The sequence below is a fragment of the Oncorhynchus mykiss genome, chromosome 28 (genome assembly GCF_057628025.1).
Source record: "Oncorhynchus mykiss isolate SJ-2025 chromosome 28, ASM5762802v1, whole genome shotgun sequence".
Lineage (NCBI taxonomy): Eukaryota > Metazoa > Chordata > Actinopteri > Salmoniformes > Salmonidae > Oncorhynchus > Oncorhynchus mykiss.
In genome coordinates, this window is record NC_143049.1 from 6,911,540 (window position 1) to 6,938,151 (window position 26,612).

At 44.1% G+C, this 26,612-nt stretch overlaps 1 protein-coding gene across 1 annotated transcript in view; it reads right to left on the minus strand.

Moving 5' to 3' along the window:
- Positions 1–26,079, minus strand: part of LOC110508394 (sterile alpha motif domain-containing protein 10) — a 107,278-nt gene extending 81,199 nt beyond the window's left edge. Inside the window, exon 1 of the mRNA XM_021588899.3 lies at positions 25,936–26,079. Coding sequence (XP_021444574.2) covers positions 25,936–25,948 — 13 coding nt within the window. The 5' untranslated portion in view covers positions 25,949–26,079. The remainder of the gene's footprint in view (positions 1–25,935) is intronic.
- Between the last annotated feature and the right edge of the window lie 533 nt (positions 26,080–26,612).

Below are 26,612 nucleotides of genomic sequence, written 5' to 3' on the forward strand. Positions count from 1 at the left end.
TCCAGTTAGAACAGGACCTACACAAACTTTTCACATTTTCCCGGCTGGTGCCCGCTTCGCCTTCATTGTGGTTTTCATTACTACATGATGATAACTTTGGACATGTGTGCGTTTCTATCAAAGTAAGTCCCTTATTACATTATCAATATAGTTTCTGTATGTCATGTCATGTAGTTTCTACTGTAGCTCACTGTATATATGGAGCATAATATCCTTGATCCTTGACTCCGGCGATGTCACTTATAAAATAGCCTCCAACACTCTACTCAACAAATTGGATGCAGTCTATCACAGTGCCATCCGTTTTGTCACGAAAGCCCCATATACTACCCACCACTGCGACCTGTATGCTCTCGTTGGCTGGCCCTCGCTTCATACTCGCCGCCAAACCCACTGGCTCCAGGTCATCTACAAGTTTCACTGTCATCGTGAGGACGACCAGAGAGGTGCGCCGGAGAAGTGCATCATTGAGTAGCCTGAACGGTCCACGCGGAGGATCCACAGAGACCTTCCCCACGTAATTACATCATTATATTCTGACCCATAAGAGCGTCAGTTTGGAGCAAGGCTAGGGTTAGAATAAGCATAGCTGAAAAATGCACCCAAATGCATATTTCTCTCGTGTACTTTCGCTTTTTCTCTCTCTTCTAAATCCACATTGTGGGTAACGTGCCATAGTGTGTTGGCCCGTTTTACTAAGTTCTAATCAATAGCCTATAATGTGTTTTGTCTATGTGTATCTTTTATCATTTTAGCTTTCTAGTAACGAAGACAACGTCACGACACCTTGTTTGTGTGTGTGTTGTGCGTGAGGGAATAAATCCCAGCTACCTAATAAGTATAACCGCCATCCCCGCTCTCTTGCTGTGGAACACCAATTAAAGGAGAGATATTGGATACGGGCCTGTGCGTTCTCTAATTGTAGAGGAGGAGAGGGGGATGAAGCAGGAGAGTAGAAGAAAGAGGAGGAGAGGGACAATTTGGAGCCAGAACAAAACCACTGGACCGGAACAGAGAGAGGCCTCATTGCTTCAGAAGACATGAGTGAAATGGGAAGGTGGGGATGAGAGAGAAATGGAGTAGACGGTCTGATCGGAACATCGAGAAGCTCTCCCTCATTGCCGACAATTATCCCAATCCCAACAAAGCTAATGTCTAACCACAAGACTGCCTGCACCGCTCAGAACACACGTCACTCCTATCATACGCACAGACTGATGTGTAAATGTTTACACTCCCTCCCCTCACTGTTCTCTTTCTCTCTCTTCATCCTACTCCCGGTCTTCCTCCCTGTGTTCTTAAGTTGTATTAGTCATATGTAGAGGATACACATGGTATACACCGTACCAAACAAAATGTTTACTTACAGGGTCCTCCTCAACAAGGCAACAATAAAAAATATAATAATAATAATAATAATTAAAAGATAAGAATACGAACAAAGTAAATGGCTCTGTAGAATAGAATAACATTTTTAGCATAAGTATAATACAGAAAGGCACAATTGAAAGTACAATACTTACATATGTATCAGGAAAGAGGGGACTGGGGGCAAGTGTATAAATTGTACAGTACTAGCAATAGTAAACAAGAGTCTGGTAGCAGCATTTGTGATATGTGTAGCATGAATGTACTGTATGTACGTGTGTGTGTGTGTGTGTTTATACGTTAGGGCCTACATGCTAAGGTGCAAAGAGTCAGTCCAGTTCAAGTGTTCAGCAGTCTGATGGCTTGAAGATAGAAACTGTCTCTGAGCCTGTTGGTATCAGACCTCATGCTCCGATACCATCTGCCCGACGGTAAGGAAGTGAACAGCTCGTGGTTGAGGTGTGTGGGGTCCTTGATGACGCTGCGTGACTTCCTCAGCACTGTTTCAAATAGATGTCCTGGATGTGTGGGAACACGGCCCCATTGATGTACTGGGCCGTATACAACCCCTTTGTTTAGCTGACGTTGAGGGATAGGTTGCTGTCCTGGCACCACAATGTCACTTACCTCCTCCCTACAGGCAGACTTGTCATCGTCGGTCAGGCCTACAACCATGGTGTCGTCAGCAAACTTGATGGAGTTGGTGTCGTACAGAGCCACACAGTCGTGGGTGAACAGGGGGTAAGGCAGAGGGCTGAGGACACATCCCTGGGGAGAGTCTGTAGAGGAGGTGTTGTTGCCTATGGTCTATATAGCCTGTGGTCTGCCTGTCAGGATATTCAGGATTCAGTTGAAGAGGGTAGTGTCCAGACCCAGGACTCTGAGCTTGATGACGATGTTGAGGGAACAATAGTGTTTAATGCTGAACTGTAGTCAAGGAACAGCATTCTCATATAGGTATTTCTCTTGTCCAGATTTGCTAGGGCCATGTGAATAGCGATGGAAATGGCATCTTCTGTGGATCTGTAGGCAAATTGGAGTGGGTCAAGTGTGCCTTGAAGAAAGTGGAGACGACGGCCTGGAACAGGGACTAGAAAATGTCTGAGAAGACGCCCGCCATTCAAGCTCACACTCTTAGGAAGCGGCCAGGAATGCCGTCTGGGCCGGCAGTTTTGTGAGTATTGACTCGAGAGTTTGTCTTTTTTTTTGTTACCTTTATTTAACTAGGCAAGTCAGTTTAGAACAAATTCTTATTTACAATGATGGCCTACCTCAGCCAAACCCTAACCCGGGCGACACTTGGCCAATTGTACGCCGCCCTATGGGACTCCCAATTACGGGCAGTTGTGATACAACCTGGAATCGAACCAAGGTTTGTAGTGACACCTCTAGCACTGAGATGCAGTGCCTTAAACTGCTGCGTCACTCGTTGGCCCATGTCAGCCTTGGAGAGCGAAAGCACCTGGTCTTCCGGAGAGGGAAAAGAGAGGTTATACACACACACACACACACACACCCCACGCACACACCACACCGAACAAATGCCATTGTCTGTGCTAGAGGGCCGATGCCAGAGAGATGGAGAGTTCATCTGTGACACTAATGACATCTTTGACAGAAACTGTGGCATTTCGTCACTAACACTAAAGGCATTAAACACATACCCATCCATACATTTGCAGAAAGAAGACTGCAACACACAGACACACACCCGTGTAGTCTCCTGTATCACATTTCACAAGCCTTCTAAAGCCAACAAATGGCCAGTGGGGCCTCCTGCTGGCAACGCCAACCAAAGGGAGAAAACGAGAACTCGTTCCCCGTTTGGCCCTGCTCCCCACGTGCACACACAGGGCAGATGACTGCCCAATACGTGGATTGGTTATTATATTGGATAGCTACGGAATGGCCACTGACTCTAGGTCACATCTACCAGCTCCGGTCATAAAACGTGTTCATACTTTTGTACTAACTGTCCAATTCATCCCCGAAATTGACTGAATAAAAATGGAATTTTTATGGAACCCTGGACACAACCTTTCCAAGTGTGTGTGTATATGTCTCTGGGTGTGTGTGTTCCTCTAGGTATTTATCCAGTACGGGTGGATGGTTGCCAGCTTAGCATTCTCCACACCAGCCAGCCTCTCTTTTGCCTGCAGCCTTCTGGGCTTACCCATGCCTGTCCTGGAATGAAAACACACACACACACACACACACACACACACACAGGCTGGTTTATGGTGTGAAATATGGGAGGGGGGGCTGCAGTGCTGCTCTATCTCTGATAAGGGCCTTCTTTATACACACCATGCTCTGCTTTGTACAAGGAGAATCAGTCAGGAGAAATGTTCAATTCAGAAAATAGTCTCAAGATTTGAGACATGACGTGATGAGACATGACGATACGACCAGATGTCCTCGGAGATTCAACCTGACATCATAACTTAAACTATGAGGGAGGATGTCAAATAAAAACAGAAAAGAAAGAAAACAGTCTAATCCTAACTCAGACCTGGAAACTAGGTGAGCACTCGCTGAGCCAATCAGTCACATGGCTGGATCAATTAAGTGACACACAGAGATACCCAACACACTGTGATTCCAACTACTGGGCTGACGAAGCCTTCCTATACCAAGACTAGCTACACTCATTAAAGATACAGGCACACTGTCAGAGTAATGCCATGGCTTTAGGGTCAAGATTACTTTGAGTCACAATGCAAGCCGAAATCTACCACTCAGACTATTTTTTACATGACTTAAAAAACAAGCCATTGCAACATTAACCTATTAAAAACAGTACTGTAGCAATGAGGTTTGTGCACTAAGCTATAAACCCAATACATTATCACCACATATTGGCTTTAATCCAATTGCCCTGCCAATGCACTGTTGTTCATGCCATTTAAAAATACAGTGGGGCAAAAATGTATTTAGTCAGCAACCAATTGTGCAAGTTCTCCCACTTAAAAAGATGAGAGGCCTGTAATTTTCATCATAGGTACACTTCAACTATGACAGACAAAATGAGAAATGTTTTTCTCCAGAAAATCACATTGTAGGATTTTTAATTCATTGATTTGCAAATGATGGTGGAAAATAAGTATTTAGTCAATAACAAACAAGCAAGATTTCTGGCTCTCACAGACCTGTAACAACTTCTTTAAGAGTCTCCTCTGTCCTCCACTCGTTACCTGTATTAATGGCACCTGTTTGAACTTGTTATCAGTATAAAAGACACCTGTCCACAACCTCAAACAGTCACACTCCAAACTCCACTATGGCCAAGACCAAAGAGCTGTCAAAGGTAAGCAGCTTGGTTTGAAGAAATCAACTGTGGGAGCAATTATTAGGAAATGGAAGACATACAAGACCACTGATAATCTCCCTCGATCTGGGGCTCCACGCAAGATCTCACCCCGTGGGGTCAAAATGATCACAAGAACGGTGAGCAAAAATCCCAGAACCACACGGGGGGACCTAGTGAATGACCTGCAGAGAGCTGGGACCAAAGTAAGAGAGCCTACCATCAGTAACACACTACGCCGCCAGGGACTCAAATCCTGCAGTGCCAGACGTGTCCTCCTGCTTAAGCCAGTACATGTCCAGGCCCGTCTGAAGTTTGCTAGAGAGCATTTGGATGATCCAGAAGAAGATTGGGAGAATGACATATGGTCAGATGAAACCAAAATATAATTTTTGGGTAAAAACTCAACTCGTTGTGTTTGGAGGACAAAGAATGCTGAGTTGCATCCAAAGAACACCATACCTACTGTGAAGTATGGGGGTGGAAACATCATGCTTTGGGGCTGTTTTTCTGCAAAGGGACCAGGACGACTGATCCGTGTAAAGGAAAGAATGAATGGGGCCATGTATCGTGAGATTTTGAGTGAAAACCTCCTTCCATCAGCAAGGACATTGAAGATGAAACATGGCTGGGTCTTTCAAGGACACCAACAAGAAAAAGAGACTTGCTTGAGCCAAGAAACACAAGCAATGGACATTAGACCAGTGGAAATCAGTCTAATTCTGTGGGACTATCATTTATTCTTCAACAGCCTAGATGGAGTTGTCACTACATTTTTGACATTGAGACTGGTGTTTTGCGGGTACTATTTAATCAAGCTGCCAGTTGACGACTTGTGAGGCGTCTGTTTCTCAAACTAGACACCCTAACATACTTGTCCTCTTGCTCAGTTGTGCACCGGGGCCTCGCACTCCTCTTTCTATTCTGGTTAGGGCCAGTTTGCGCTGTTCTGTAAAGGGAGTTGTACACAGCGTTGTACTAGATCTTCAGTTTCTTGGCAATTTCTCGCATGGAAAAGTCTTAATTTCTGAGAACAAGAATAGACCGACGAGTTTCAGAAGAAAGTGCTTTGTTGCTGGCCATTTTTTTTGCCTGTAATCAAACATAAAAAGGCTGCTGCTCCAGACATTCAACTAGTCTAAGGTCAGGTTTATTGCTTCCTTAATCAGGATGTCACACCATGACCATAGAGAGCCCTTAGGTCAGAGTGCCGGTGCCATGGCTTCCTGCGCCGGTGCCATGGCTGGAGCCTTCCTCTGCGCTGGTGCCCAGTCCTGGCACGGCATTCAGCCTGGCTTCAGGGTCAGATCCGCGGTCTGAACGGGGGCTATGTCCCGCACCGGAGCCGCCAGCGAAGCTAGTGGCGGCTCCGGTCTTTGCGGATCCTTGAATTTCTATGTTGGTTTCAAGTATGGTTCCCAATTGGAGGCAGTTGATGGTTGTTGCCTCTAATTAGGGACAATACTTAGTGTGGTCCTTTTCCCACCTGTGTTTTTGGGATATTGTTTTGTTTTGGTTTAGTGCTATGTGCGCTACGAACTTCACAGTAGTTTATTCTTTGAAGGTTCACTTTAATAAATATGTGGAACTCTACTCACGCTGCGCCTTGGTCTGCTCATTATATATACGACGAACATGACACAGGACAGTTTTCAGCTGTGCTAACAATTGCAAAAGTGTTTTTTAATGATCAATTAGCCTTTTAAAATGATAAACTTGGATTAGTTAACACAACGTGCCATTGGAATACAGGAGTGATGTTTACTGACAATGGGCATCTGTATGCCGATGTAGATATTCCATTTAAAAAAATAGTCATTTACAAACCTTACACTATTTCTGATCAATTTGATGTTATTTTAATGGACAAAGAAACATGTGCTTTTCTTTCAAAAACAAGAACATTTTAAAGTGATCCCAAACTTTTGAACGGTAGAATATATACACATACATATATATACATACACACATATATATACACATATATACACACACACACACACACACACACACATACATATATATATACACACATATACAGTGCCTTGCGAAAGTATTCGGCCCCCTTGAACTTTGCGACCTTTTGCCACATTTCAGGCTTCAAACATAAAGATATAAAACTGTATTTTTTTGTGAAGAATCAACAACAAGTGGGACACAATCATGAAGTGGAACGACATTTATTGGATATTTCAAACTTTTTTAACAAATCAAAAACTGAAAAATTGGGCGTGCAAAATTATTCAGCCCCCTTAAGTTAATACTTTGTAGCGCCACCTTTTGCTGCGATTACAGCTGTAAGTCGCTTGGGGTATGTCTATCAGTTTTGCACATCGAGAGACTGAAATTTGTTCCCATTCCTCCTTGCAAAACAGCTCGAGCTCAGTGAGGTTGGATGGAGAGCATTTGTGAACAGCAGTTTTCAGTTCTTTCCACAGATTCTCGATTGGATTCAGGTCTAGACTTTGACTTGGCCATTCTAACACCTGGATATGTTTATTTTTGAACCATTCCATTGTAGATTTTGCTTTATGTTTTGGATCATTGTCTTGTTGGAAGACAAATCTCCGTCCCAGTCTCAGGTCTTTTGCAGACTCCATCAGGTTCTTCCAGAATGGTCCTGTATTTGGCTCCATCCATCTTCCCATCAATTTTAACCATCTTCCCTGTCCCTGTTGAAGAAAAGCAGGCCCAAACCATGATGCTGCCACCACCATGTTTGACAGTGGGGATGGTGTGTTCAGCTGTGTTGCTTTTACGCCAAACATAACGTTTTGCATTGTTGCCAAAAAGTTCAATTTTGGTTTCATCTGACCAGAGCACCTTCTTCCACATGTTTGGTGTGTCTCCCACGTGGCTTGTGGCAAACTTTAAACGACACTTTTTATGGATATCTTTAAGAAATGGCTTTCTTCTTGCCACTCTTCCATAAAGGCCAGATTTGTGCAATATACGACTGATTGTTGTCCTATGGACAGAGTCTCCCACCTCAGCTGTAGATCTCTGCAGTTCATCCAGAGTGATCATGGGCCTCTTGGCTGCATCTCTGATCAGTCTTCTCCTTGTATGAGCTGAAAGTTTAGAGGGACGGCCAGGTCTTGGTAGATTTGCAGTGGTCTGATACTCCTTCCATTTCAATATTATCGCTTGCACAGTGCTCCTTGGGATGTTTAAAGCTTGGGAAATCTTTTTGTATCCAAATCCGGCTTTAAACTTCTTCACAACAGTATCTCGGACCTGCCTGGTGTGTTCCTTGTTCTTCATTATGCTCTCTGCGCTTTTGACGGACCTCTGAGACTATCAAAGTGCAGGTGCATTTATACGGAGACTTGATTACACACAGGTGGATTGTATTTATCATCATTAGTCATTTAGGTCAACATTGGATCATTCAGAGATCCTCACTGAACTTCTGGAGAGAGTTTGCAGCACTGAAAGCAAAGGGGCTGAATAAGTTTGCACGCCCAATTTTTCAGTTTTTGATTTGTTAAAAAAGTTTGAAATATCCAATAAATGTCGTTCCACTTCATGATTGTGTCCCACTTGTTTTTGATTCTTCACAAAAAAATACAGTTTTATATCTTTATGTTTGAAGCCTGAAATGTGGCAAAAGGTCGCAAAGTTCAAGGGGGCCGAATACTTTCGCAAGGCACTGTATATTCCTTTCTTTCCCTCTCTTTTCTCTCAAATTGCACTGTTAATCTAGTAGCCTAGTCTGTTATTTCTTAATTTTTTCACTCAGGATGCTAATGACACCATGATACGAAAGGACCTCGTTCAGCATGTGATGGTGTTCACTGTGAAGGATCTGCACCAGAATATAGAGCATGGGCTCTGCAACAAAGGAGCAGAGGTCCTGGCTGGTATTTTCAGTGTTACAGTCATGTACCTTGTTTATGGACCTCATCTATGGCTTGAATCTGAGGTACCCCATATAACTGAAATATACCTTTGAGGTGTTCCAAAAAGTATTCTTGGAACTTGATGATCTCAGGACCTCCCTACAGGTCCAAGCTATAAAGATGAAGTTACTTGTTTTCAGAGATACTGTATCTAAAGATTTCTATGAGAACTGTCGAAGGGCCACTCCCAAACTGTGGTCTAAACCCTACTCAGTAAGCTGAAAAGCAGGTTGCTGGGTGGTATAGGAGCTACAGTTTACATGACGCTCTTTGTCAGGTGAAGTCATAAGAGACATGTTCTTTTAAACAGGAATGGACCAGCTTTGCTTTAAAACTTACTCTATATGCACTAATGGATATCTGTCAGGATTGTTAGTCAGGTGCAAGCTATCTGTATCTAACTCTACCTAAGGAGGCAAGGTGGAGTTATACCCAGAATGCTTAGACCTGTCAAAATAATAATATGTCTGTATGGGCGTATGTGCGTATGGAGTTGGGTTAAAGGGACAATTTGGCAAATATTTTGTAACAATATGAGCAATGTATGTTTTGAAAATCCATGTTTTGATTAATCTAAAACAGTTTGAATTAGGTATTTGAACTAAAGTTCATATTGTGCTTTGTGTAAAGTCTTTAAAGACCCATCATTAATTTACATTACTGTAAAAATATCGCTTTGTTGTTAAGGGGCACACAGACCACTAGAGAATTCTTGCTAAACTGTACAAAATGGGAGCTCAAAGTGCTAATCCCAAACTATCACATAAACCTTATGCAGTTGTGAAGATCTGAAGTTATTTGTAGTCAGGTGCAAGCTATCCCGATTTAACTTTACCTAAGGAGGCAAGTGTAGTTACATCCAGAATGCTTACAGATTACACAAAATAATGAGCTTTCCACAAATGCCTACGGAGTAGGGTTTAAGGGGCAATTTGAGATTGAAGTTAGAAGAAATTATAAAAATGAATTTTATTCAATATAAAGGTGTAGAAGTTTGACGTTGAATACTGTTGTTTCTTTTTGCATATTCCCTTGTAAAGAAATTATATATTTTTGTAAATTATCCCAAGTATATTGGGGTAACTATTTGCATCAGCTTTTTAAGTATAGTTGTGAGTATATAGTTGAGTAGTAGGCACCTAATTTAAATACATTTTACTAACCTGAGTACCATAAGTAACTGAGTAAAAAACATTTGTAGATAAAACATAGAATATCAATTACAATATTGAGTAAAATCAGCAAATTAAACATACAATATTAGTTCTGTAACTATACCAGTCTGCTGTTCCCACATGCTTCAAGAGGGCCACCATTGTTCCTGTTCCCAAGAAAGCTAAGGTAACTGAGCTAAACGACTACCGCCCCGTAGCACTCACTTCCGTCATCATGAAGTGCTTTGAGAGACTAGTCAAGGACCATATCACCTCCACCCTACCTGACACCCTAGACCCACTCCAATTTGCTTACCGCCCAAATAGGTCCACAGACGATGCAATCTCAACCACACTGCACACTGCCCTAACCCATCTGGACAAGAGGAATACCTATGTGAGAATGCTGTTCATTGACTACAGCTCGGCATTCAACACCATAGTACCCTCCAAGCTCGTCATCAAGCTCGAGACCCTGGGTCTCGACCCCGCCCTGTGCAACTGGGTACTGGACTTCCTGACGGGCCGCCCCCAGGTGGTGAGGGTAGGCAACAACATCTCCTCCCCGCTGATCCTCAACACTGGGGCCCCACAAGGGTGCGTTCTGAGCCCTCTCCTGTACTCCCTGTTCACCCACGACTGCGTGGCCACGCACGCCTCCAACTCAATCATCAAGTTTGCGGACGACACAACAGTGGTAGGCTTGATTACCAACAACGACGAGACGGCCTACAGGGAGGAGGTGAGGGCCCTCGGAGTGTGGTGTCAGGAAAATAACCTCACACTCAACGTCAACAAAACTAAGGAGATGATTGTGGACTTCAGGAAACAGCAGAGGGAACACCCCCCTATCCACATCGATGGAACAGTAGTGGAGAGGGTAGCAAGTTTTAAGTTCCTCGGCATACACATCACAGACAAACTGAATTGGTCCACTCACACAGACAGCATTGTGAAGAAGGCGCAGCAGCGCCTCTTCAACCTCAGGAGGCTGAAGAAATTTGGCTTGTCACCAAAAGCACTCTCAAACTTCTACAGATGCACAACCGAGAGCATCCTGGCGGGCTGTATCACCGCCTGGTACGGCAACTGCTCCGCCCTCAACCGTAAGGCTCTCCAGAGGGTGGTGAGGTCTGCACAACGCATCACCGGGGTCAAACTACCTGCCCTCCAGGACACCTACACCACCCGATGTCACAGGAAGGCCATAAAGATCATCAAGGACATCAACCACCCGAGCCACTGCCTGTTCACCCCGCTATCATCCAGAAGGCGAGGTCAGTACAGGTGCATCAAAGCTGGGACCGAGAGACTGAAAAACAGCTTCTATCTCAAGGCCATCAGACTGTTAAACAGCCACCACTAACATTGAGTGGCTGCTGCCAACACACTGACACTGACTCAACTCCAGCCACTTTAATAATGGGAATTGATGGGAAATGATGTAAATATATCATTAGCCACTTTAAACAATGCTACCTTATATAATGTTACTTACCCTACATTATTCATCTCATATGCATACGTATATACTGTACTCTATATCATCGACTGTATCCTTATGTAATACATGTATCACTAGCCACTTTAAACTATGCCACTTTGTTTACATACTCACCTCATTTGTACATACTGTACTCGATACCATCTACTGTATCTTGCCTATGCTGCTCTGTACCTCACTCATTCATATATCCTTATGTACATATTCTTTATCCCCTTACACTGTGTACAAGACAGTAGTTTTGGAATTGTTAGTTAGATTACTTGTTGGTTATTACTGCATTGTCGGAACTAGAAGCACAAGCATTTCGCTACACTCGCATTAACATCTGCTAACCATGTGTATGTGACAAATAAAATTTGATTTGATTTGATTTGATTTGATTACATTAAGTATATAAAACTATAACATTAGTTCTGGGACTGGAAGGATTTAAGCAGGTCAATTTTTTTAAATTGTTTTTAACCTGTTAAAATTAAAGTTGAATGAAAGTTTTGAGATCCAATTAGGTGTTTGCAATTAATGTATCTGAGTTTGTAATACATTAAAAGCAAAGTCTATTATACATAAAAGATCATCCTTGTTGGATTTACTTAAAAATCTGATGCAAATAGTTACCTACAAGTAAAAGGGGCACAATATGCTTTACAGTGTAGCTAAATCAAGGGAGCGGGTGTGAGAGAAACATTCGCACAAGATCAGCCATCCACATAAAGAGACGAACCAGATCAGCCATCCACATAAAGAGACGAACAAGATCAGTCATCCACATAAAAAGACGAACAAGATCAGCCATCCACACAAAGACACAAACAAGATCAGGAATCCACATAAAGAGATGCACAAGATCAGCCATCCAGACGAACAAGATCAACCATCCACATAAAGAGACGAACAAGATCAGCCAGCCACATAGAGAGATGAACAAGATCAGCCAGCCACAAAAAGAGGAACAAGATCAGCCATCCACATAAAGAGACGAACAAGATCAGTGATCCACATAAAAAGACGAACAAGATCAGCCATCCACATAAAGACACGAACAAGATCAGGAATCCACATAAAGAGACGAACAAGATCAGTCATTCACATGAAGAGACAAACAAGATCAGCCATCCACATAAGGAGATGAACAAGATCAGCCATCAAGACGAACAAGATCAACCATCCACATAAAGAGACGAACAAGATCAGTCATTCACATGAAGAGACAAACAAGATCAGCCATCCACATAAGGAGATGAACAAGATCAGTCATCCACATGAAGAGACGAATGAGATAGGCCATCCAGACGAACAAGATCAGTCACCCACATAAAGAGACAAACAAGATCAGCCATCCAGATGAAGAGACGCACGAGATCAGCCATCCAGATGGAGACGCACGAGATCAGCCATCCACATAAAGAGAGGAACAAGATCAGCCATCCACATAAGGAGATGAACAAGATCAGTCATCCACATGAAGAGACGAATGAGATCGGCCATCCAGACGAACAAGATCAGTCATCCACATAAAGAGAGGAACAAGATCAGCCATCCACATAAAGAGAGGAACAAGATCAGCCATCCACATGAAGAGATCCACAAGATCAGCCATCCAGACGAACAAGATCAGCCATCCAGACGAACAAGATCAGCCATCCAGACGAACGAGATCAGCCATCCAGACGAACAAGATCAGCCATCCAGACGAACAAGATCAGCCATCCAGACGAACAAGATCAGCCATCCAGACGAACAAGATCAGCCATCCAGACGAACAAGATCAGCCATCCACATAAAGAGACAAACAAGATCAGCCATCCACATAAAGAGACAAACAAGATCAGCCATCCAGACAAACAAGATCAGCCATCCAGACGAACAAGATCAGCCATCCACATAAAGAGATGCACAAGATCAGCCATCCAGACGAACAAGATCAGCCATCCAGACAAATAAGATCAGCCATCCAGACAAACAAGATCAGTCATCCACATGAAGAGGAACAAGATCAGCCATCCACATAAAGAGAGGAACAAGATCAGCCATCCACATAAAGAGAGGAACAAGATCAGCCATCCACATAGAGGAACAAGATCAGCCATCCACATAAAGAGAGGAACAAGATCAGCCATCCACATAAAGAGAGGAACAAGATCAGCCATCCACATTAAGAGAAGCACAAGATCAGCCATCTACATGAAGAGACGCACAAGATCAGCCATCCAGACGAACAAGATCAGCCATCCACATGAAGAGATCCACAAGATCAGCCATCCAGACGAACAAGATCAGCCATCCAGACGAACAAGATCAGCCATCCACATAGAGACGAACAAGATCACCCATCCACATAAAGAGACGAACAAGATCAGCCAGCCACATAAAGAGAGGAACAAGATCAGCCATCCACATAAAGAGAGGAACAAGATCAGCCATCCACATAAAGAGAGGAACAAGATCAGCCATCCACATAAAGAGAGGAACAAGATCAGCCATCCACATAAAGAGAGGAACAAGATCAGCCATCCACATAAAGAGACAAACAAGATCAGCCATCCATACGAACAAGATCAGCCATCCACATAAAGAGACGAACAAGATCAGCCATCCAGACTAACAAGATCAGCCATCCACATAAGAGACGAACAAGATCAGCCATCCAGACAAACAAGATCAGTCATCCAGAAAAACAAGATCAGCCATCCAGACAAATAAGATCACCCATCCACATAGAGACGAACAAGATCACCCATCCACATAAAGAGACGAACAAGATCAGCCAGCCACATAAAGAGAGGAACAAGATCAGCCAGCCACATAAAGAGAGGAACAAGATCAGCCATCCACATAAAGAGAGGAACAAGATCAGCCATCCACATAAAGAGAGGAACAAGATCAGCCATCCACATAAAGAGAGGAACAAGATCAGCCATCCACATAAAGAGAGGAAAAAGATCAGCCATCCACATAGAGAGGAACAAGATCAGCCATCCACATAAAGAGAGGAACAAGATCAGCCATCCAGACGAACAAGATCAGCCATCCAGACGAACAAGATCAGCCATCCACATGAAGAGATCCACAAGATCAGCCATCCAGACTAACAAGATCAGCCATCCAGACGAACAAGATCAGCCATCCACATAAAGAGATGAACAAGATCACCCATCCACATAAAGAGACGAATAAGATCAGCCATCCAGACGAACAAGATCACCCATCCACATAAAGAGACGAATAAGATCAGCCATCCAGACAAACAAGATCAGCCATCCATACGAACAAGATCAGCCATCCACATAAAGAGACGAACAAGATCAGCCATCCAGACTAACAAGATCAGCCATCCACATAAGAGACGAACAAGATCAGCCATCCAGACAAACAAGATCAGTCATCCAGAAAAACAAGATCAGCCATCCAGACAAATAAGATCAGCCAGCCACATAGAGAGGAACAAGATCAGTCAGCCACATAGAGAGGAACAAGATCAGCAAGCCACATAAAGAGAGGAACAAGATCAGCCAGCCACATAGAGGAACAAGATCAGCCATCCACATAAAGAGAGGAACAAGATCAGCCATCCACATAAAGAGAGGAACAAGATCAGCCATCCACATAAAGAGAGGAACAAGATCGGCCATACAGACGAACAAGATCAGTCATCCACATAAAGAGACGAACAAGATCAGCCATCCACATAAAGAGACAAACAAGATCAGCCATCCAGACGAGCAAGATCAGCCATCCATATAAAGAGATGCACAAGATCAGCCATCCAGACGAACAAGATCAGCCATCCAGACAAACAAGATCAGCCATCCACATAAAGAGAGGAACACGATCAGCCATCCAGACAAATAAGATCAGCCATCCAGACAAACAAGATCAGCCATCCACATGAAGAGAGGAACAAGATCAGCCATCCACATAAAGAGAGGAACACGATCAGCCATCCACATAGAGGAACAAGATCAGCCATCCACATAGAGGAACAAGATCAGCCATCCACATTAAGAGAAGCACAAGATCAGCCATCTACATGAAGAGACGCACAAGATCAGCCATCCAGACGAACAAGATCAGCCATCCAGACGAACAAGATCAGCCATCCAGACGAACAAGATCAGCCATCCACATGAAGAGATCCACAAGATCAGCCATCCAGACGAACAAGATCAGCCATCCAGACGAACAAGATCAGCCATCCACATAGAGACGAACAAGATCACCCATCCACATAAAGAGACGAACAAGATCAGCCAGCCACATAAAGAGAGGAACAAGATCAGCCAGCCACATAAAGAGAGGAACAAGATCAGCCAGCCACATAAAGAGAGGAACAAGATCAGCCATCCACATAGAGAGGAACAAGATCAGCCATCCACATAAAGAGACGAACAAGATCAGCCATCCAGACGAACAAGATCAGCCATCCACATGAAGAGATCCACAAGATCAGCCATCCAGACTAACAAGATCGGCCATCCAGACGAACAAGATCAGCCATCCACATAAAGAGATGAACAAGATCACCCATCCACATAAAGAGACGAACAAGATCAGCCATCCAGACGAACAAGATCAGCCATCCACATAAAGAGACAAACAAGATCAGCCATCCATACGAACAAGATCAGCCATCCACATAAAGAGACGAACAAGATCAGCCATCCAGACTAACAAGATCAGCCATCCACATAAGAGACGAACAAGATCAGCCATCCAGACAAACAAGATCAGTCATCCAGAAAAACAAGATCAGCCATCCAGACAAATAAGATCAGCCAGCCACATAGAGAGGAACAAGATCAGTCAGCCACATAGAGAGGAACAAGATCAGCAAGCCACATAGAGAGAGGAACAAGATCAGCCAGCCACATAAAGAGAGGAACAAGATCAGCCAGCCACATAGAGAGGAACAAGATCAGCCATCCACATAAAGAGAGGAACAAGATCAGCCATCCACATAAAGAGAGGAACAAGATCGGCCATACAGACGAACAAGATCAGTCATCCACATAGAGACGAACAAGATCAGCCATCCACATAAAGAGAGGAACAAGATCAGCCATTCACATGAAGAGATCCACAAGATCAGCCATCCAGACGAACAAGATCAGCCATCCACATAAAGAGACGAACAAGATCAGCCATCCAGACGAACAAGATCAGCCATCCACATAAAGAGACGAACAAGATCAGCCATCCAGACAAACAAGATCAGCCATCCACATGAAGAGACGAACAAGATCAGCCAGCCACATAGAGAGAGGAACAAGATCAGCCAGCCACAAAGAGAGGAACAAGATCAGCCAGCCACATAAAGAGAGGAACAAGATCAGCCATCCACATAAAGAGAGGAACAAGATCAGCCATCCACATAAAGAGAGGAACAAGATCAGCCATCCACATGAAGAGAGGAACAATATCGGCCATACAGACGAACAAGATCAGCCATCCACATAAAGAGACGAACAAGATCAGCCATCCACATAAAGAGACGAACAAGATCAGCCATCCACATAAAGAGACGAACAAGATCAGCCATCCAGACGAACAAGATCAGCCATCCACATAAAGAGACGAACAAGATCAGCCATCCAGACGAACTAGATCAGCCATCCACATGAAGAGACGAACAAGATCAACCAGCCACATAGAGAGAGGAACAAGATCAGCCAGCCACATAAAGAGAGGAACAAGATCAGCCAGCCACATAAAGAGAGGAACAAGATCAGCCATCCACATAAAGAGAGGAACAAGATCAGCAATCCACATAAAGAGAAGCACAAGATCAGCCATCCACATAAAGAGATGCACAAGATCAGCCATCCAGACGAACAAGATCAGCCATCCAGACGAACAAGATCAGTCATCCACATAAAGAGATGCACAAGATCAGCCATCCAGATGAACAAGATCAGCCATCCAGACGAACAAGATCAGCCATCCACATAAAGAGACGAACAAGATCAGCCATCCACATAAAGAGATGCACAAGATCAGCCATCCAGACGAACAAGATCAGCCATCCAGACGAACAAGATCAGCCATCCAGACTGACAAGATCAGCCATCCAGACTGACAAGATCAGCCATCCAGACGAACAAGATCAGCCATCCAGACGAACAAGATCAGCCACCCAGACGCACAAGATCAGTCATCTACATAAAGAGAGGAACAAGATCAGCCATCCACACAGCCATCCAAGATCAGCCGTCCACATGTTGGCAAATGTTCATTACTGCAACTCATGGGTTTTACCAGTGTGCTTGAGATACCCGGATGTATTGCGATGTACTGAACAAGACTGGTTACTCGCATCAATGCCTCTGACTTGTCATTTTAACATTCAAACATGGTGTCAGTGTCAGAAAACTAACCATGCTTTCCGCAAATTAGAGTCACCTGTTCTGGTTTACCAAACAAATGCTTATTTGAGTAAAATTTTGCCGGAATTGACCTTAGCTAGAGTGAGTTTGCTAGTTAGCTTCAGTGTTGTTAGCACCGGTTAGACATGGCAGCGAACATTCCCCCTCCCGCCGTTGTGAAGCTCAGCGGGGATTGGAGCACGAACTGGGATACGTTTAGAGGTGAATGGGAGGACTATGCGCTAGCAACAGGACTTCTGGAAAAGGATGATGAGGTAGTGGCTGCCACTTTGAGGACTATAATGGGAACTGAATGCCGACACGTATACAAACACAACCTGAACCTAACAGCAGCTCAGCAAGGTAACGCTATAGCTACAGTGCCTTGCGAAAGTATTCGGCCCCCTTGAACTTTGCGACCTTTTGCCACATTTCAGGCTTCAAACATAAAGATAGAAAACTGTATTTTTTTGTGAAGAATCAACAACAAGTTGGACACAATCATGAAGTGGAACGACATTTATTGGATATTTCAAACTTTTTTAACAAATCAAAAACTGAAAAATTGGGCGTGCAAAATTATTCAGCCCCTTTACTTTCAGTGCAGCAAACTCTCTCCAGAAGTTCAGTGAGGATCTCTGAATGATCCAATGTTGACCTAAATGACTAATGATGATAAATACAATCCACCTGTGTGTAATCAAGTCTCCGTATAAATGCACCTGTACTGTGATAGTCTCAGAGGTCCGTTAAAAGCGCAGAGAGCATAATGAAGAACAAGGAACACACCAGGCAGGTCCGAGATACTGTTGTGAAGAAGTTTAAAGCCGGATTTGGATACAAAAATATTTCCCAAGCTTTAAACATCCCAAGGAGCACTGTGCAAGGGATAATATTGAAATGGAAGGAGTATCAGACCACTGCAAATCTACCAAGACCTGGCCGTCCCTCTAAACTTTCAGCTCATACAAGGAGAAGACTGATCAGAGATGCAGCCAAGAGGCCCATGATCACTCTGGATGAACTGCAGAGATCTACAGCTGAGGTGGGAGACTCTGTCCATAGGACAACAATCAGTCGTATATTGCACAAATCTGGCCTTTATGGAAGAGTGGCAAGAAGAAAGACATTTCTTAAAGATATCCATAAAAAGTGTATTTTAAAGTTTGCCACAAGCCACCTGGGAGACACACCAAACATGTGGAAGAAGGTGCTCTGGTCAGATGAAACCAAAATGGAACTTTTTGTCAACAATGCAAAACGTTATGTTTGGCGTAAAAGCAACACAGCTGAACACACCATCCCCACTGTCAAACATGGTGGTGGCAGCATCATGGTTTGGACCTGCTTTTCTTCAGAATGGACAGGGAAGATGGTTAAAATTGATGGGAAGATGGATGGAGCCAAATACAGGACCATTCTGGAAGAAAACCTGATGGAGTCTGCAAAAGACCTGAGACTGGGACGGAGATTTGTCTTCCAACAAGACAATGATCCAAAACATAAAGCAAAATCTACAATGGAATGGTTCAAAAATAAACATATCCAGGTGTTAGAATGGCCAAGTCAAAGTCCAGACCTGAATCCAATCGAGAATCTGTGGAAAGAACTGAAAACTGCTGTTCACAAATGCTCTCCATCCAACTTCACTGAGCTCGAGCTGTTTTGCAAGGAGGAATGGGAAAAAATGTCAGTCTCTCGATGTGCAAAACTGATAGAGACGTACCCCAAGCGACTTACAGCTGTAATCGCAGCAAAAGGTGGCGCTACAAAGTATTAACTTAAGGGGGCTGAATAATTTTGCACGCCCAATTTTTCAGTTTTTGATTTGTTAAAAAAGTTTGAAATATCCAATAAATGTCGTTCCACTTCATGATTGTGTCCCACTTGTTGTTGATTCTTCACAAAAAAATACAGTTTTATATCTTTATGTTTGAAGCCTGAAATGTGGCAAAAGGTCGCAAAGTTCAAGGGGGGCGAATACTTTCGCAAGGCACTGTATTCTTGATGCTCTTGAACATTACTTTAAGCCAGCAAAGAACGTCCTCTACGAGCGTTGTTTTCGGTCGTTGCAAACAGTTAGGATGGGGAGTCCATTGACAGCTTTGTCAGTAGGTTAAGGGAAAAGGCAGCTAGCTACATGTGACAATGCTTTAAGAGATGAACTGATCAGATATAAGATTGTGCTTGGCATAACTGATGAGGGCACCCGCAGACATATGCTGAGAGAACGTGACCTGATGCTGGTCTTGGTAGTGGAGACATGCCGTGCAGCAGAGCTTACTGATATACAGATAAGGTCCATGGAGCTAGAAAGGCAACATATGGACAATGTCAGTGCTACATTCAGGCAGCCAGTAAAGAAATTCCCCTTTGACACAGCTAATGCTAATACTTCAGCCAACTCTGCAGTAGACAACCCCAATACATGCCGATATTGTGGCATTTCTCATGGACGGGGAAAAGAACACTGCCCAGCCTATGGAAAAATATGCAAATCCTGTGATACAGCTAATCACTTCGCAAGGTTCTGCATGAAAAGCAAGAGAAAGGAGGGTAAAGTGCACTCCATGGAAACAAACACAGATGAAGGGAACGGCAGCACAGAGGATGTACATGCTAGCGAGTGCATAGGGGCAGTGAGGGCAAAAGGACAATAGTGGTTTGTCACTCTGCTACTTAATAATAAACCACAGCAATGCCAGCTAGATTCAGGGGCCACATGCAACGTTATGTGCCTTAAAGACAAAAGGAGGCTCGCGCCCAGAGACAAACTCACACAGAGTAGCACCAAGCTGAAACTGTATTCAGGCCAGTTCATGACCTCTTTAGGCCTGTTTGTGACATAATGTGTTTTACGTGGCCAGAAATACACCCTTGAGTTTGAAATAGTTGAGGCTAGTCAACAGCCATTACTGTCACGTTCTACATGTGAGCGCCTTGGGCTCATTAACTTCACCATCCCAGCTGATCTTAACATTATAGACAAAGTCCAGGCTGGGCCCCTGAGCAAGGAGACACTCCTAAGCACGTACCACGATGTCTTCAACGCACCGGTCGAGTCAGTTCCCGGGAAGTCCACTTTGAGTTGGACGCTGCAATCCAGCCTGTCCAGTGTGCACCCCACAATGTACCAGTGGCCATGAAAGCAGCAACGAAGGCTCAGCTTGACAAACACGAAGCAGATGGCCACATCATTTCCGTCACGAGCCTACAGACTGGATAAGTAATATGGTTATCGTCAAGAAACCAGACAAGCTACGGATATGCATTGATCCTAAACACCTCAACCGGGTTCTGCGACGTTCACATTACATTATGCCCACGTTGGAGGATGTTCTTTACAAGTTCCCAAAGGCCAGAGTCTTCACGCTCGTGAATGCCAGAGATGCCTTCCTGCAGTGCAAGCTCGATGAGCCCAGCAGCTACATGACCACCTTTTGGACACCCTGGGGCAGGAAGAGGTGGTTGAATCTTCCGTTTGGTGTCTCTGTGGCTCCAGAGGTGTATCAGCGGAAACAGCATGAGCTGTTGATGGGACTCAGTGGCGTGGAACCCATAGTAGATGAAATCCTCGTAGTGGGCTGTGGGGACAGTGATGAGGAGGCAGAATGTGACCATGACGCCAAGCTGCTGGCCCTGATGGTCAGATGCAGACAGGTCAAGCTAAGGCTAAGCATAAACAAGCTTCAGTTTAAAGTGCCAGAGGTCCGCTTTCATGGGCACATCTTGTCCTCCATCGGATTGAAGGCAGATCCTGAAAAAGTGAAGGCTGTCTTGGAAATGCCCCACCCATCTGACGTGAAGGGAGTGCAGCGCTTCGTCGGATTCGTCACCTACCTTGCCAAATTCCTACCACGACTCTCTGAAGTGTGTGAGCCACTAAGGAGGCTCATGGACAAGGACACCATCTGGCATTGGCTCCCAAAACATGACGCAGCGGTGAGGGAAATAAAACAACTGGTCACCCAAACACCTATACTGCGATACTACGATGTGTCAAAACCTGTCATGATTCAGAGTGACTCAAGCCAGTATGGACTTGGCTGTTGCCTCATGCAGGAGGGCCAGCCTGTGGCATTCGCCTCTTGGGCACTCACCCCAACAGAGCAGAACTATGCCCAGATAGAGAATAGAGGTCGACCGATTATGATTTTTCAACGCCGATACCGATTATTGGAGGACCAAAAAAGCCAATACCGATTAATCGTCCGATTTAAAAAAAAAATTATGTATTTGTAATAATGACAATTACAACAACTGAATTAATACTTATTTTAACATAATATAATACATCAATAAAAATCAATTTAGCCTCAATGAAACATGTTCCATTTGGTTTAAATAATGCAAAAACAAAGTGTTGGAGAACGTAAAAGTGCAATATGTGCCATGTAAGAAAGCTAAAGTTTCAGTTCCTTGCTCAGAACATGAGAACATATGAAAGCTGGTGGTTCCTTTTAACATGAGTCTTCAATATTCAGAGGTAAGAAGTTTTAGGTTGTAGTTATTAAAGGACTATTTCCCTCTATACCATTTGTATTTCATTAACCTTTGACTATTGGATGTTCTTATAAGCACTTTAGTATTGCCAGTGTAACAGTATAGCTTCTGTCCCTCTACTCGCTCCTCCCTGGGCTCGAACCAGCAACACAACGACAGTATGATTGATTGTTTTTTATAAGATAAGTTTAATGCTAGCTAGCAACTTACCTTGGCTTACTGCATTTGCGTAACAGGCAGTCTCCTTGTGGAGTGCAACGAGAGAGAGGCAGGTCGTTATTGTGTTGGACTAGTTAACTGTAAGGATGCAAGATTGGATCCCCCGAGCTGACAATGAGAAAATCTGTCTTTCAGCCCCTGAACGAGGCAGTTAACCCACCGTTCCTAGGTCGTCATTGAAAATAAGAATGTGTTCTTAACTGACTTGCCTAGTTAAATAAAGATTAAATAAAGGTGTAAAATAAAAAAAACGGCAAATCAGCACCCAAAAATACAGATTTCCGATTGTTATGAAAACTTGAAATCGGCCCTAATTAATCGGCGATTCCGATTAATCGGGCGACCTCTAATAGGGCTCAGCATTTTGTTTGCATGCCAACGCTTCCACCACTACCTGTAAGGGCGCGACAATATTACCGCAGAGACAGATCACAAGCCCTTTATTGCTATATTCAGCAAGCTTCTGAATGCCCCAAATGACTGCAGAGCATGCTACTGGCCCTACAAAACTACAACCTCAAGGTGGTGTATAAGCCAGGGCCGGAGATGTATGTGAGTGACACGCTCATCAGGGATACTGCATCAGGACTCACACACGCTCCATGCATGAGCAACACGCAGTGTGCAGCTTACAAACAGAGCAAGTGGATGTTGAACACATCAACCAGGCTGAGTACCTCAATGTTACGGACAAGCGCCGTATACAAATCAGACAGCATGCAGACAGGGACGGGCAACTCCAGGCAGAGGTCTGTGATTCTGATGGGCTGGCCCGTCAGAGAATATTGGCCAGTCAAAGAGGAGCTCAGTGTTCAAAATGTAGTGATATTCAAGGATCAGAGAGTCGTTATTCCCCGGTCTCTGCGCCATGAGATGTTGGCGCACGTGCACTCAAGTCACATAGGAGGTGAGGCCTGTTACAGACAAGCACGTGACACACTGTATTGGCCTGGAATGCAGAATGAAATCAAAGACTATGTCAGTAAATGCACAATCTGCAATGAATATGCCATTGAGTAACAGAGAGAGACGATGATGTCCCACGAGCTACCGATGCGCCCCTGGCAGATAGTAAGTCTAGATCTCTTCCAGCACAGTGGCAAAGACTTTCTGCTGGTAGTCGATCATTACTCAGACTTTTGCGAGATTGATCTCCTCCCCAACCTCTCAGCAGAGACAACAATCAAACGCTGCAAGGCTCAGTTTGCCCGCCATGGCCAGCCAGATAGGGTAATTTCAGACAATGGACCCCAATTCTCCTGAATTGAGTTCCGAAAATTTGCTGCAGGATGGGAATTCGAGCACGTCACTTCATCACCACGACACCCAAAAGCTACTGGGAAGGCGGAGTCCGCAGTAAAAATCGCAAAGAACCTCTGCAAAAAGGCTCTGCGAGAGGGCACAGATGCCTGGAAAGCAATCCTGCAGTGGCGCATTACCCTGACAGAAGGCATGGATAGCAGCCCGGCACATCGCCTCATGGCACGGCGCTTAAAAGCAGTTCTGCCAGTAGCCAGCACTCTCCTGGAGCCATGTGTGGTGACAGACATGCTGGTGAAGCTACGTCACAGAAGACAGGTCACCAAGTTCATCTACGTGAAATGTGGTGCGAATGAAGCCACTACCAGGGGACCGGACAGGCCTCTGGAGACTCGGAACCTGTGTACAGAAAGTGGCACCACGCTCCTACTTGGTCCAAGTGAATAGATCACTGTACCGTCCGTCGTACCAGGGTTGACCTTCGGTTTGCTGAGCCAGCACCTACTCAGAACCCCGATGGTCAAAGGGGTCACATGACAAAAGACGGAACCCCAGCAAGTCACATGGGGACTGAGGCACTGGGCGAAGAGCCAGGGGATCACAGGTCAGCCGCTCCCTCGCCCATCAATTCTCCCCTTAGGCATTCAGGTGACACGCCTGTGCGGTAACCCGCAGGCCTTGCAGGCAAGCCCCCTGTCTTTTCACGCTGCGGGCGTCTGTCCCAGCCACCAAAGACTTAATCTGTAGGTTTCCCATCAGGGATTGCTGACAGACAGAGATAAAAGTGAAGAGAATATCAAAATGTGTTGTTGTTACCTGAGAAAAATAAAATAAAAAAATACTAAACTGTTCATGTTGGAAATTATTACTAGGTTTGTTTTGTTAGTGAATTGACACCTACTGTCCTATTTTATAAAGGGAAGATGTTATGGGTGTAAGATGGCACAGTGATGCCATCTGTTGGTAAGTGTTCATTACTGCAACTCGTGTGTTTTACCGGCTTGAGATACCCGGATGTATTGTGATGTACTGAATAAGACTGGTTACTCGCATCAATACCTCTGTCTCGTCATTTAACATTCAAACAACATTCGATAAAGAATGCACCGCAACTGCGACACAATGCTGCAAGGCAAACGCAGCGTTTCACTGGAAATGAATGTACTTCTGGTGTACCAAAACGCTAAAATATTGTCGGTGTGATAGAGGCGTACTGTAAGCAACCGTAATATTTGCAGCCATATGTGATAATATCTTTCTAGGAGCTGATCTGTCATCAGTATAGTGGAATGATTATAAGGTTAGGGTAAACTGACTTTCTTTCGGGGACCTATTAGTACTGACACATGCCTCAACCACGCACATAGCGAACATTCTCTCTACCTGGTGATTTGGGAAACGCATGTTACTTCGGCCGTTGTAGGAAAGATGCATTGTCAAAAACAGTCCTAAACCTAAATTCCATAGCTATCGGGAAACCGGGCCCTGTTCAATTCCCCAACACACGTGGGGTGTGCAGAAGCCGTGTATGTGTGACACAGTGTCAGTAACTCCGAGACAGACTCTGTCTGTCTGTGGGAAAGTCATCTGTAATTTTCATCCCAGAAATGCGTATTTTAATGCAGTGAAGTCCACCCACCAAAACCCAATAGGACACAGTCAAGGGGTGGGTATAATTTGTGTTACATTCCAACAGGAATCTGTTCCAAAAACGTCTTAAATAACAAGGTTTCCAACAAACAACACATACAAAGTTGTATAGCGGCAGAAAAAGATACCGGGTAGTGGGTGGGCTATTTCATTAAGTTTTTCACTCACCTAGATGCCTATTCGGCAGCTAGGTGATTTGATCATGCTACTTTGTATGCGTTGTTTGTTGGCAACCTTGTCCTTTACGTTTTTGGAACAGATTTCTGTTGGAACGTTCCACAAATTATTCCCACCCCAGTCAAGGTTGTTATGAAAGATAACTTCAAGGACTGAGGCTACTGAAACAAAACGCAATATGTGAGTGATCAACTACAGACATACCAGTTCAAACTTCCTCGAAATGTCCCACGTTATTTATCCTCTACGGATGTTGAACCTTATGCAATATTTACAAAGAACAAGAGGATATCTTACAAGTCCCCCATTTATTGACGTCCTCATAAATTCACCCTAATAAGCTAAGTAAAGATGTTGTTATTGATGTTGACAAGAGAACCCCCACCACAGGTCTGGGAGGGATAGAAGCCCCCGGTGTAACCTAATGCTTAATAAAAATAGACTGTTACAAATACCCTTAACCTCTATTTTACAAAAGATATACCAACGATTCAAATGAGTCGTTTCATAAATAAAACAGCGCTCTTACCGTCCACAGCCATAGTCGGTCTCAGTGTATATCTCTTTGTGGTTGCCTCAGTTATCGTCTCCCATTGCTTCTCTGTATCTGGCTGGGTGGCAAAGTGTGAGCGCACGGTTTGTCACTCGCCTACTGGGTGCTTATGAGGCACGGTGTATACTGATAGACAGAGCACACCGTCTCCTCCGAACGTTTGTTTTCGTTGGTCAGCTACCAATCGACTCTCTTGTTGTTAACCCCTCACCTTTTTTGGACCTGACCGCCGAGAGACAAGAGGTCACCAACGAAACCTTATTTTTTTGTGTGTTTCTTTTATGATACTTTTCGTTGTTGGACTGTGAAATCACCAGGATATCAGCTCAAATTGATTTTAATTTAGGATATCTGTTCCTGAGTATTCCCACGCATAGAGGCATGTGTGATCACATCCCAATGTGAAGGTGTGAAATTATATCTGTTTGGGATTCTTCCGGTCAATTTGCAGTGTACAAATGATTTATCACTATGGTTCAGACCCACTGACCATCCACTCAAGGAAAAATATCGGCCCATGGCAGAAGGTAATTCATGACCCCAAGGCTATAATATGAAGCCTAATTGGCTAATAATTTATGCTAAAAAATAGCCTATTAGATGATAAGAGAAATACATATATCCATTGGGGGAAAGCCAAGAGTAGACCATTC